The 13,047-nt window shown below is 49.9% G+C and overlaps 1 protein-coding gene across 2 annotated transcripts in view; it reads left to right on the top strand.

The window, feature by feature from the left end:
- TBC1D1 (TBC1 domain family member 1) overlaps positions 1–13,047 on the top strand; it is a 214,962-nt gene that overhangs the window by 177,309 nt on the left and 24,606 nt on the right. For both annotated transcript variants that reach the window (XM_079794360.1, XM_079794361.1), the window contains 2 exons: positions 5,525–5,686; positions 9,606–9,764. In XM_079794360.1, the coding sequence (XP_079650486.1) occupies positions 5,525–5,686; positions 9,606–9,764 (321 nt within the window). The remainder of the gene's footprint in view (positions 1–5,524; positions 5,687–9,605; positions 9,765–13,047) is intronic.

The raw sequence follows: 13,047 nt of genomic DNA, 5'->3' as shown, positions 1-13,047 counted from the left end.
CCGGGCAGGGAGTTCAGCCGTGCCGTCACTCCCAAGGAGATTTTGGAATTAGAGTTCAGCGGTCTCCCTTTAGCTGTGGTTTTCAGTTACCTGTGGTCTGCAAATATTAAATGGAAAATTCCAGAAGTAAACAATTCGTAAGTTTTAAAGTGTGTGCTGTTCTGAGTAGTGTGATGAAACCTTGAGCTTTGTCCCCCTCCATCCTGCCTGGACATCAATCATTCCTTTGTCCAACGTTTCCTTGCCGTCTGTACTACTTGCCGTTAGCCTTTCAGTAGCGGTTTCAGTCATCAGAGCCACAGTCTCGGTGTCGCAGTGCTTGTGTTCAGGTCACCCTTATTTTACCTAGTGATGGCCCCAAAACAGTGGTGATACTGGCAATTCGGATGAGCTTCCTTTAAGGGAGAAGGTGAGTATGTATAGGAAGAACATAGTGTATATAGTGTCCAGTACCCTCTGTGGTTTCAGGCATCCCCTAGAGGTCTTGGCACCCATCCCCTGTGGATAAGGGGGTGGGCGGACTGCTGTACATTTCATTGAACATCCTCCCTGATTGTCCACCTTCATCTTTTAATAACGATCTTGCTGTTTGTAAGAAGTTGAAAGTCATTAAAACACTAGATTTGATTCCTACGGTTCATAGTCCAGATAAGTCTATTATCGTTGACCAAATACAAGAAATGAAATAGGAAGTAATAAGACCTTTTGATATGAAAGTAGCCCAGCCATTGTAAGAGGCTGCTTATAGACATAGATGCAGTATCGAAGCTGAGTGAGATGGGCCGTCCCATGAGGGTGCTGTAAGTGCTAGATCTTCTCCCAGCTCCATTTTTCTTCCACTTTCTTGTGGGTCCCTGAGGTGATTAATTCTAAAAGCAGCGATCCAAAGGAGCTTTGATGGGGATGGCATCACGGAGTGTGTCATCAGTTGAGTGACAGCTTTGGAGCACAGCAGCCACGTTCCTGTGCATGTTGGTTGAGATTTTTGTCGAAAGGGAAAGGCAGTCGTGTTTATCAGGTAGGTCATAAACCTTAGTGCCTATCCTGGTTGATTGTGCACATGACAGCCACGGAAAATGGGCTCCCCTGTGAAACGGGGATGGTGGCCTCCGGGAATGATGGGAAGGATCGTGACTATCATTGACGAGATCAGGATAGCACAGAAGCAGAGTTCCTGTAAAGCTGTGTAAATGGCGACTTGCCAGACCAGAGTGAGCTGGGCCATTTCCTGAGGTCACCTGGACGCCTTGCTGGCAGTGGTATATGTGCGCTGGCCCCGCCCAGCACCTTTCCAGTGCGTCCTCATTTCACCTGCAGTGTTCAGTCCTGTGTGGCCTTTCGTTTTCACTGCTGGGATTCATTTCTCTTTTTAGTTCTGTGAAGTTCAACACATGTTGACCTCTGCGGCAAAAGCACAGTAAGCTTGCTAAGTGCAATTTAGAAAGCATTGTATCGGTGTGTACCGTACCTATATTGCTGAGAAATCATCATCAGTAAAAGCCTGATCGTGAATTGCTTAAAAAATATTTAGTAAGCTGTGCTGAGGTGGGATAGGGGGCAGGATTTTGTCATTAAACACAGAAGCAAGACTTGATAAGAACTTAGCAGGGAATGCGCTGTGTGCTAGAAAGGCACTCATTCTATTGTTCCCCCCTCCCCCCCCACAATTGCTTTTACAAAGGAAAGTTAAATTGCAGCTGGGAGTGGCTCTTAAAATGGATCACGGGTTCAGGCCAGCTGGCAAGCTCTTTGGGAAAGAAACTAAAGAAACACGTATGAGGTCCTGCCTACCGCTACGCCTAGTTCCTGGCTTTTGCATGTATGGACCAAATATTACTCCGGTTCTAGAAGCATCGCATCTGAGAAAGAACCAAACCACGTCATTGAAATCTGCCTCGCTCGCTGTAGAGTGGAGACAGGGGGAGGCTGAATTGTAACTCCCCCAGTTAAACAGCTTGCTTTTTCAGTGACGTTGGGACTAAAAGGCACCCCCAGCAGTCCCCCGCATGCCCCTCTGCAAGGCCCTTCTCCCTCTTACAAACGAAGGCGCAGGCAGCCTATTGCCAGGCCGCGGGGCGTGGTTCAGCGCAAGCCTAGCTCTTGTCTGCCCGTTCCTGCTTGTCGGACTGACTCTCAGTTCAGCATTTCTTGTTTGAGATTAAAATGATGCAGGTATGACATCTGCATAGGGACCCATCGAATTTGGAATTTCAATTGAATTGTAACTGAAGATACTTTTTAACCCTTTGCACTCGCTTGCTTTTTTCTCGATTCCTTTATTCTACTCGGGATTTAATTTTTTAAATACCCCAGATTTTACAAAGCGCGGCAGTAGAATACAAAACTGGAGTTTCTTTTCATACAAACTTATTTATTTGGATTTTTTTTATATTTCAAATTATTGATACATTCAAAGAGTAATTTTAATCTCGACATCCGAGTGCAAAAGGTTAAAGGTTTTCCCTTGGTTAAACAAATGTTACATGTTGGTTGTAAAAATATTAAATAACGGGTGCAGTTTTTCCAAAATCTCTACAAGCTCGGGGGCCGTTTAATTGCTGAGGCTCCCAGGCCCCTGGCCTTCCCTTTCTCGGCTTCCCGGAGGCGGTGGCCGTCGGAGGTGCTCTATCTGTGGAAGCGGTTGCTAACGGCGCAGAATTGGGAATGGGCCGCCACAGCCCGCCCTACGCAGGGGACGGAGATCCGATCTGAACGTTGGCCCGAAGTCCAAGTTAGCGCACACGTCCATGTTAAATGATGACAAGTGTTTTCGATGACTCTCCTGCAGTCCTGATTTCCCCAGCCCCAGAAACTCACCGACACGGGCCTGTAGACCCTGATTCACTATTTCAAACAGTTTGGTCTCGTTTCTAAAAGTCTTGCGTTGGCACCTTGACGTTGGTCACAGGCCCGCACCATCTGCCTTGGGTGACAGGCATTTTGGAGGCCACCGATTTTAGGCAGCGGTGGTGTCAGGATGCTGCACAGCAGGATGTTGCTGGGCCAACAGCAGAATGCATGGATTAAGCCTTTTCAGCTGCATCTTCTGGCCAGACACTCCCGTCCTGTTGACTTCAGAGCCTGTCTCTTGTGTTGCTTGGTGGCCTCTTCAGTGCAGCCAGACGCTCCCAGGCAGGCCGAGGTCACGGCCGGGGAAATAAGTGTGCGTGGCCCCCGGAGCCCTGTGCTGCTTGCGTTGAGCAAGGCTCGGCCTGACCCGATTTGCCACGGGGGTTAGTTCAATGCTAAGGATACCTTCTGTGCTTCCTCACAGCCATGGAAAAATCTGGGGTGGACATTTTTTTTTTTAATATTTTATTGATTTTTTACAGAGAGGAAGAGAGAGGGATAGAGAGCTAGAAACATCGATGAGGGAGAAACATCGATCAGCTGCCTCTTGCACACCCCCTACTGGGGATGTGCCCGCAACCAAGGTACATGCCCTTGACCGGAATCGAACCTGGGACCTTTCAGTCCGCAGGCCGACGCTCTATCCACTGAGCCAAACCGGTTTCGGCAAGGGGTGGACATTTTTTAAAAATTTGAACTCCACAGATCTAGGGAATTGTTTAGCAGGACCTTGCAAATTCTTCAAAGTAAGAAGGAAAAGAATAGAGATAGATGAAAAATTGCAAAAAATAAGAGAGCGCCAGGCCTGAGTCACTTGCTACCCACCAGCCAGTCAGTAACCTTGTCGAGCCCTTAATGGCTCTGAGCTCCAGTGACTGTGTCTGTGAATGAGGGGCTGGGCCAGGGGTCTCTGTGGGCCTTTGAGTGCCCTCTTTTGATGTATTTGTTCTGGCGGGGGTGGGGGGGGGGCGGTAATTGGGCCAGTTAGGTTCCGAATCCGTGTGTCAGAGGAATAAGGTCCACCACCAGGGTCCCCTTAGCCAGATTTACTGCGTTAGCATTTGCTAACTCGGAAAAGAAAATACTTTATTTTACATCATCAGCACTTAGTTTGTAAAGCAACATTCTGTGCCTTCCACTGTCTATAGTTTTGATCATATAGTTTGTGGCTCATGTGTGAGTGAGCAGGCATTGTGTGCATGCTTGGTTTATTTCATCTCATTTAATCCTCACAAGAGCTACTCAGTGAAGTAGCTGTAATTCTCATTTTATTTATTTATTTATTTATTTACTTAATATATTTTTATTGATTTCAGAGAGGAAGGGAGAGAATCACTGATCGGCTGCCTCCTGCACGCCCCACACTGGGGATCGAGCCCGCAACCCGGGCATGTGCCCTGACCGGGAATCATGACCGGGAATCAAACTGTGACATCCTGGTTCATAGGTCGATGCTCAACCACTGAGCCAAGCAGGCCGGGCTGTAATTCTCATTTTAAAAGTCATAGGAACTGGTGTTCAGAACCAAAGCAGAGGGCTTCGAATCCTGCCACCAGCACTTCTCACAGGGCACAGGAAGGACCCTGCTCAGCCTCGGCCGCCTCCGAATGAAACGGGGTTGCCGGGGGAGAGCGTGTATGTCTGCAGGGGGCCGGGGACACACTCGTGAGGTGTGTGCACTGACTTACCAGTGTCTGTAGGACGAAGAGCAACTTTATGCCAATAAACTTGACTACTTCGATGAAGCAGACAAACCTCTCAAAAGATGCACTTGACCAAAAACTGGTTAAGTGCTGATCACGAGAGCAAAAAGACCAGAGTGGCCCCGGATCTATTAAAGAGATCACATTTGTATTGAAAATCTTTCACTGAAGAATACTCCAGGCTCAGATAGCTGGCCCAGATTCTAGAAAACATTTAAGGCCCCTAACTGACCCGGGCCTAATCCCAGAAAAGACGTGTAATCACTAGCAGCAAGCTTCGTAGCACCGCGAGGCCGCGTCCCAGGGCCGCTCTGCCTCCTGCTCCCGGACTTCGGGGAAGCTGCTCAGCCTCTGGTGCCTCAGAGGGCCGTTCAGATGAAAGGTCACTAAATATAAAGCACGTAAGACATGTAGTGTTCATCATCGTGAAGAAACCGAGTTCGCCAGCTCTGCCAAAGTCTGTGTGTTAGCTTATCCTTAGCCCTCTCTTACCTGCTCTCCTGATAAACGCACAGTCTGGATCTCCAATGTGAGTGGCGTGGACTCGGTATCTAAATAGGATTTAGTGCTTTTAGGTAGAATTAGGCTGTCAGTTTCGATCTTTCATAGAACTGTCCCTTAAAAATCTTCCTGTATCCCCTCCGCCCCACTTTGGTGGTTTAGGTATCATTCTTCTTCGTGAAGCTTTAAACGGAATAGGGTTGGTGGGAAATAGTAGCTACCCTCACGTGTGAGGAGACGCGTATGAAGAGTGTGTATGTATTCTGTTCTGTTCAGTTCCGGGAAGCAGAAACAGGACTCTCGGTAGAAGCCGATAGCCTTCTAGAAGGTTTGGCTCGACATGAGAAGGAAGCGTCCTTGGAGAGCCTCTCTTAGCTTAGATAACGTTTTCTGTTAGGCAGCCACATTGGGTACGGTGTTCACTAACGCGTACGGTGTTCACTAACGTGCTCTTCAATGATCTGTCGTAGCTTCCAAAAACGACCTGCTGAACAAGCGCCTGAAGCTTGATTATGAAGAGATCACGCCTTGCCTTAAAGAAGTGACGACGGTGTGGGAAAAGATGCTTAGCACGCCGGGAAGATCCAAAATTAAGTTTGACATGGAGAAAATGCACTCGGCTGTTGGGCAAGGTGAGCCCGACTGGGAAACAGTCCAGCAAGCCTCACCCCTCACTGAAGGTTGGGGAGAAGTATGAAATTTTAAAAAAGAAATGTTTACGTCCAATCTCACCCCCTTTTTATCATTCTTTAATTAACCTGTTTCCAGATATCTTAGTTGGTTGATGTGACTTTCATCACCGCTCGTGATTCCTCTTAAGTAAATCAATTAAAATGCCCAGGAGACAGTGAGCAGACAGAGGAAAAACCAAGGACTCAGTTGCCTACAAACTGGGTAACGCCATGAAGATGTACCCTGAGTTCAGTAGTAAGCTGAGAACTAGCTGTGTGGCTTCCCTCCGAGTACTCTCGGGAGACAGCATAGAGCGTTGGACACAGACTTCAGACAGGTCATCCCGGGTTCAGACCCCAGCCCTCCCTCTTTACAGTGTGATCTTAGGCAAAGGACTGAGCATCTCTGAGCCCCACTTCCACATGTGTGACAGCAGAGGTTGCTGCGAGGAGTAGGTCAGCTGATGCCAGGGGCACACAGCAGCGTCTGCTCCGCCCAGAGGCCCTGGAGGGCGGGCAGTTCTGCTATTTTTTATTTTTTATTTTTTTAGTGTGGACTGCTGACCATGTATCAGTCCAAACTGTTACTGGTCCAAGATGAATACAGAACTTAAGACTAAGTCTTTAGAAACTTTTCCAGCAATTTGACAGATCCTAATGAAAAATAGTGGACTTTTATTGTTCCCCCCTCATTTTATTTTTCTACTAATTCATTTTGTGCTAAGTTTTATAAAAGTATCAGTTTGCTATGGGTTGGAGAATCTTAAAAGAAAAGCTGGTCCTGGTCCTCCATCACAGATAGTTGGGGAGGCACCATGTTAGAGCTTAACTTCAATGATTATCAATGATTATCAGTGTTCAAGTGAAACAGCTATTTCTTTTAAAATGCATGAGTGTCTGCTGGCAAGGGCGGGCTTTGTGAGTCTAATCTGATTCCAGGGCTCCTGGGATCTGGCCAGTCTAGTCCGAATGACCAAGTGTTTAGAAAAAGGGTTGCAGATACATATAAATCTAACGGTTTTCTTCTGACTTCATTAGCTGATCAATGGGAGAAGATACACATGCCTCATTCATCTCTAAGAGAGTAAAGGGGCATGTGGTTTTGTTCAATAGTCAATTAGGCATTACCTAACCTTTATCTGGGTTTTGACAGCATCCATTTTAGTAACACATAGTTATTACTAGTTATGACTTTCCCTTTCTATGGATAAGGAGACTTGGGCTTAGAGCAGTTGAGTAATGGCCAGAGCTGGTCTCCCACCCCCGTTCTAGGCAGCGTAGGCCCTGCCTGTGGTTGAGCCGTGCCTCCTCTGTGCTGTTCTCTGAGACCAGAAATACGGCAGGTGGGGGACACAGGTTGCAGATGGGCCAGGGCTCCCTGTGTGAGCTCTGGCAGGTGTCCTCACCTTCCTGGCCTCTGGCCTCCTGGCTGCTAGAGCGGGAGGCATGGACCAAGCAGAGGATCTCAGAGCTCTCTTCCAGTGCTCACATAGTGATTGCTGGAGGCTCGCCATTGCACCACATGGCCCCAGGTCGCTGTTTTGAAAAAGGAGGAAGCCGAGAAAAGAATGAGTTCATTCTTTCCCCTTTCACTGTTGACTGCATGATGGTCTTCAGGTGGCGTTGCTCCTGCAAAAGGTAAACCGCCGGGGCCTGCGACAGCTGTTCCAGATGTTGGACTTTCTTAGAAGCCTGACACCTGGTATACTGGTTTTCATCATGCATTTTTTTATGGGGGCGGGGGGCTCCTAGAAATACTGTCCGTATCTGGACCCGGTGTAGTGGCGTTAAGGATAAGTGGTTGAACAATGTGTGTACTGAGGTGAGCTGAGGCGAACCTGGACTTTCCGCATGTGTTCCCGGCATTGCCACCTGGCTTTCCGTGGCAGGAACTGTATCTCTCACTGTAAAAGGGGCTTTGTCAGTTATTCAGCTGGCTTCTGCACAGAGGATCTAATTACTGCAAACAGATGGCCACAGTCCAGCTTGTAGCTCAGAATAAGAGAATGAGGTTAAGTCAGAACCACACCTTCGGCCTTCCAGGTAGAGGCCAAGTCACCTCCAAGCCCTTAAAAGAAAAGACAGTCCCCGTCTGGGTAAGAGCCCCTGCTTGATGGAAATGAAGGGATTTATGAACTTTCCAAGTTAAAACAGAATCAGAGCTGCAGGATTAGGATGTCAGCTTGGGAGAAGGAAGAATAGTTCTGGGGGATTTGAAATACTCCAACGTGTAGCTTGGGTTTAAACGATTCCTTTAATGATTTATTTAAATGATCTCATTTATTTAATGAATAAAAGATGTTAAGGAGAACTTTATGAACCGGAGTGTGCTTTCCTGGGAGTGGGATTGCAAAGCGGCCGGCTACCTGAGCAGTGGGCGGTGTGGGCCGGATGCAGACTGCTTACCTCTGACCCAGCAACGCCATGTATAGAAACCTAGATGCTAATCAGTCAGCAGTGTTCTGCGGTGGGGAAGAATGCTTATTGTGGCATTGTTTAAAGGCCAAAAAATAGAACATAGCCAGAATTCCCAACCATGTGACCACACCCGTGTCTTACTCCCTGAAAATGACGGTAGATTTGTACTGATGCAAAAGAAGGAGTCACTAAATGAAAGAAGGCGGCCCAGCGTGATCTCACGCACTGTTGTGCGTGAGTCTGTAGGAAAACATCATGAGGTGTTCGCAGCCCTCTGAGTAATGAGCAGGATGACCGTGCATCTGGTTGCCTGGCACAGCCCTGCTTCACAGCTTGTTCCAGCGAGATAATTAGTACCCTGCCTCCCCTTTGCTCTCAAAGCATCCTGCTTTGGATGGTGATTTATATAGTCACTCTAGTTATGGGTAGTTTTCATTTTCTTCTTTATGCCTTTGGCTTTTCAGAAGTTTTTGATTTAAATAGTGAGCGTGTATTACTTTTCAAGTCATAAGAATGAAAAGGTGTTTACATTTGGGTGGAAGGTGGCCGCCTGTCCACCCAGAGCCCTGCCTGCGTAGACTCCCCCAGGTTTCTTCCCACAACCGAGTGTGGGAAGGTTACTCCAGGTCATTCTTAGCAAACACATTGGCTCCACTGTGCATGACCCTTTGTTTTTAAAGAACAGATCTAAGCTTTCTCTTAAATACGAGAATATGTGGTACTGTCCAGTGACAGCCCGTGTTTTTTTCCTTCAAAAAAATAAAGGTCTGATAAGTTTAATGGGAACGATTTAGTAATAAGAGGAAATTGTTCATCTCATAACTGGGAAAACTTCCCAGTTGGAAAAAGCTATTTTGTAAAAAGCCCCACTATAAATCACTTAACATGTTTTTCAGGATGCATTTCTTTCTTTCTTTTTCTCTCTTTAAATATATTTTTATTGATTTCAGAGAGGAAGGGAGAGGGGGAGAGCGGCAGAAACATCAGTGATGGAGAGAATCATTGATCGGCTGCCTCCTGCACGCCCCCTCGCACAAGCGAAAGATTCTGGATTTCTTTCATGTCCACACACGTGGGTCACGTCCCTTTTATGAGATGACATTCTGTGTGGTAGAGTTACATGCTTGGTCTTCTCTCTCAGGGCACGATGAATTGGCACCAGGTAGGGGCTCCTACCACCCACCGTTTATCCCTGGAAGATTCTAGCATAATCCAAAAGCGTGTATATTTGAAAGGTGAAAGGAAAGTGGGAGGGGGTCAGGGGATGTGAGGGGAAAGATGGAGGGTATAGAGGAAGGAAGGAAGGGAGCAAATAGGACAAAATTCTGGTTGCTTCCTATGCTGCTAGTTGTAATGGAACAAGAATTCAGATCGATGGACTAAAACCCAGCTCATTTTTATTATTAAGCTGTATTCTGTGCATAAAGTCCCTCTGTACTTCCTACCCTCCCCACCCCCGAAGGTGTGCCACGTCATCACCGGGGTGAGATCTGGAAGTTCCTCGCAGAGCAGTACCACCTGAAGCACCAGCTCCCCAGGAAACAGCAGCCCAAGGACACGCCGTACAAAGAGCTCCTAAAGCAGCTCACCTCCCAGCAGCACGCCATTCTCATCGACCTCGGTGAGTCTGCAGATCGATGCGACGTGGAGGTGGAAGTTGCACTCACTTGAGAAGTCTGGGGAGACTGTCCGAGTTATTTAGTGATCTGCCTTGAGGTTTAGCAGTCAAGCTTTGCTACCGAGCCTTTCAATTAAAAAAAGCCCTGGAGTAATCAGGGGTGCCCTGGCCAAGCACACGTGGAACGCTCTCTCCCTCCCCGGGCCGCTGCTGAGCCTGCTCAGCGGGCGGGGGCGCAGGCACGAGGGCTCCAGGCGTGACTGTGGTCCCGGCCCGTCATTCACCTATTGACAGGCAGCTTTACAGCCGAACGAAGGGGCATCCTGGGAGACGTGAGTGTCAGGGCTGAGGCCTGGGGTAATTACAGGAGACATTCCCTAGCCTTTACTGCTTTCCAGCAGGGTTTATTAGAGAGACTGCAGAAAGCAGATTGTGTGCGCCTGGGGCAGCTTTATTTTGGAAAAGGTAGGCATCTTGTCTCTTGAGGAGCTTTGAAAATACTCTGATGGGAATGAGGGGTTGGACACGCGCCGCTGCCCAGTGAAGAACACGTGTGACGAGGAAGTAATGATGATGCACAGAAGAGCCTCTGGCTTGTCCGGGGCGCACGGTGGCGGCGGGTGCGTCCTCTCTGCCGGCCGCCTCTCTCGGGGTCTCTGTCTCCCCCAGCGGCAGGGCTCCCGGGCGGCCGTGGGCTCCGTGTGAAGGCCGCAGGAACCCCGCCCTGCTGCTTTCAGGGCGCGTGGCCCTGATTCTCGAATGCTCGTTCTGGCTGCTGCCGCCGCCACCTGGGACTTGCCGGAGCCCCCGCCTGTGCTTCAGGCCTGGCAGCGCCCGGCTCTGCAGGTCCCGCAGCCGCCGGGTGGGAGGAGGCTGTGCCCAGGAATCGGGAGCTGGGTCAGGCAGTGTCCAGGCTTTCCTGTCCAGCCGCACAGCACCCCTCGGGGTCATTTTCACAAATGTCGCTCCTGGTCTAAGCTCAGACGTCATCTCTGAGAAACTGGCCCTGGCACAGCCTCTTCTCCTGCCTTTTGGCTGGATGGGGTGCCTCTGCTAAGCCATGCGTCCCACTCATAGCTGATCCCCCCGCCCCCCGCCCCGCCCAATGACACTTACCACGTTGACTAGCGCTACGGTTATCATTAGCGTTTACAGCTAATCCTTAACTTTACCTTACACCAAGTGTTGTGTGATGCTTACTTAAAACTACTTTCTGTAATCCTCATAGCACAACCAGGTAGCCGTTATTCTGTCCCCGTTGAGAGCTGAGAAAATTGAAGCGCAGAGAGAGGGGTGGGGGTACCTTGCTCCCAGGGACACAGCCTGTGCTGCTGAGCACCCTGCACTCCCCACAGCTGTCCTCAGTGCTATGGCAGCGGCAGCTTTTTTCTTTTTAAATATGTTTTTATTGATTTTAGAGAGAGAGGGAGGGAGGGAGAAGGAAAGACAGAAACATCGATGAGAGAGGAACGTGACCAGCTGCCTCCTGCACGCCCCCCACTGGGATCCAGCCTGCAATCCGGCATGTGCCCTGTCCGGGAATCGAACCATGACCTCTTGGTGCCTGGGGCAGGTTGACGCTCAACCACTGAGCCACACCGGCCAGGTGCAGCGGCAGCAGCTTTTCCATTGCCTTTCTCCCCATGGGATGCACGCCCCTGGGGGCTGGACTGGGGCTGTTTCCCCATCGCTCCCCCAGCCCCTAGGGCAGAGCCTGTCCCGTGCTCAGTGAGTCTTTTGAAATGTGGAAGATGAGGCACTGCACTAGCTCCTCAATCTCACGTGACCCTCACAACAGCCCTGAGATAAGAAATGAGGAAACTGAGGCACAGACGGGTCACATGGTGACCACGGCCACACAGCTTAACTGGCAGCCTAAACCCGCTGTGGCTCTGTGTAATAAGGGCCCCCTGAGCCCGGGAGCCCGCGTGTTCCCATGGAAACACATGGCTGGGTGGAGTGGATGCCGACAGGCCGTGATTACACCTTGGGGACAGAGTGGCGCTGGTGCCCGTGTGGCCCACTGACCCCGAGCAGAGCAGCTCTGTGAATTGGCAATAGCTCTGTTTGCTAATGTGATGAGTAACAGGAAAAATGACATCATGCTCCTGTCATGTGAAATGAAGTGAAAAATGAATTCAGAGTAGGAGGTTGAAAGGGAGGGAACACAGACAGTTTCTCTGTGGCCCTCCCCCCCACTTCCAGGATTGGGGGAGGACTGGGGAGCATGCTTCCCCTCCTTGATTCGAATGTCCTCTTATCTTAGCTTTCCTCTCCTTCTTCCATGGCCAGGACGGCCTCGGCCTCCTGCCGCTCAGATGTCATCGCTTTCCTGCAGGGGGAAGGAAGATGCCAGCTCAGCACGGGGCCTGGGGCCCTCTCCCTGGGGAGCTGTCTGCCATGGCCATGCCCAGGGTGGCCTCCCCTGCCCTGAGGCGCTGTAGCCTTTCCCCCAGCCGGCGCGTGGTCTGTGGGAGCCCAGGGTGGGCCTTTCTCATTCACAGGCAGGGCCAGGCTGCGTGCACATCAGCTCCATGCTGCCCGGCTCCCACCCCGCAGGCCAGCTGCAGCCACCTCCCCGAGAGCCCTGCCTCTCTGTCCACTTCCCTCCCCGTCCTCCAGACACCTTCCCCAGCCGGAAAGAAGCTCCCAGTTCCAGTTCCCAGTAACCTCAGTGCATCTCTCCAGGCTCTGTCCAGGGACCTGCCAGGGCCGGTCTCTCTCTGCACTTGACCTGGCAAAGCCTGTGTCCGGGGGCTCCAGAGAGCCGCTGCCAGCCCTGCTCGGCCGGTGCAGGGAGGCCTCACCGAGAAGTGCCTCCACGCGGCCCGTGGCTTCCCCCCACCGCTCACCAAGAGGAGACATTCGCCAAGGCAGTTGTTTAGTCTGCACTTCCTGTTTAGTCTGCACCACGGCTGACTGAGGGCCCAGGAAAGGTGGATAGGACAGAGCGAGACAAATCACATTTCAGTGTTTCTTCAAAAGTGACATCTATGTTCTGGCCAGAAGAACAGAACGTGTGTTGGTTGGACATACTCTGAGTTTTCATGGATTTTTCTTTTCCTGCTTCTTTATTTACTTTGTGAAATCAGATGTTAGTCTAATCAACTTTTTTGCAAGATTTTTTTCTTATGAAGAGTAAGAAGAATAGACTGTAGTTGGGCAGTGTTTTATAGTTTGGGAACATTCTCTAGCTGTGTGGGATCTCAACGTTATCCAGCCCCGTGTGAGTGTGGGCACATGTTATCCACTTCGGGTGACCAAGGGGCCCAGAGAGATCAAGTCC

The sequence above is a fragment of the Cnephaeus nilssonii genome (assembly GCF_951640355.1).
Source record: "Cnephaeus nilssonii genome assembly, chromosome: 1".
Lineage (NCBI taxonomy): Eukaryota > Metazoa > Chordata > Mammalia > Chiroptera > Vespertilionidae > Cnephaeus > Cnephaeus nilssonii.
Note: the sequence above shows the minus strand (reverse complement) of the source record. Positions and strands in the feature narration are given on the sequence as shown.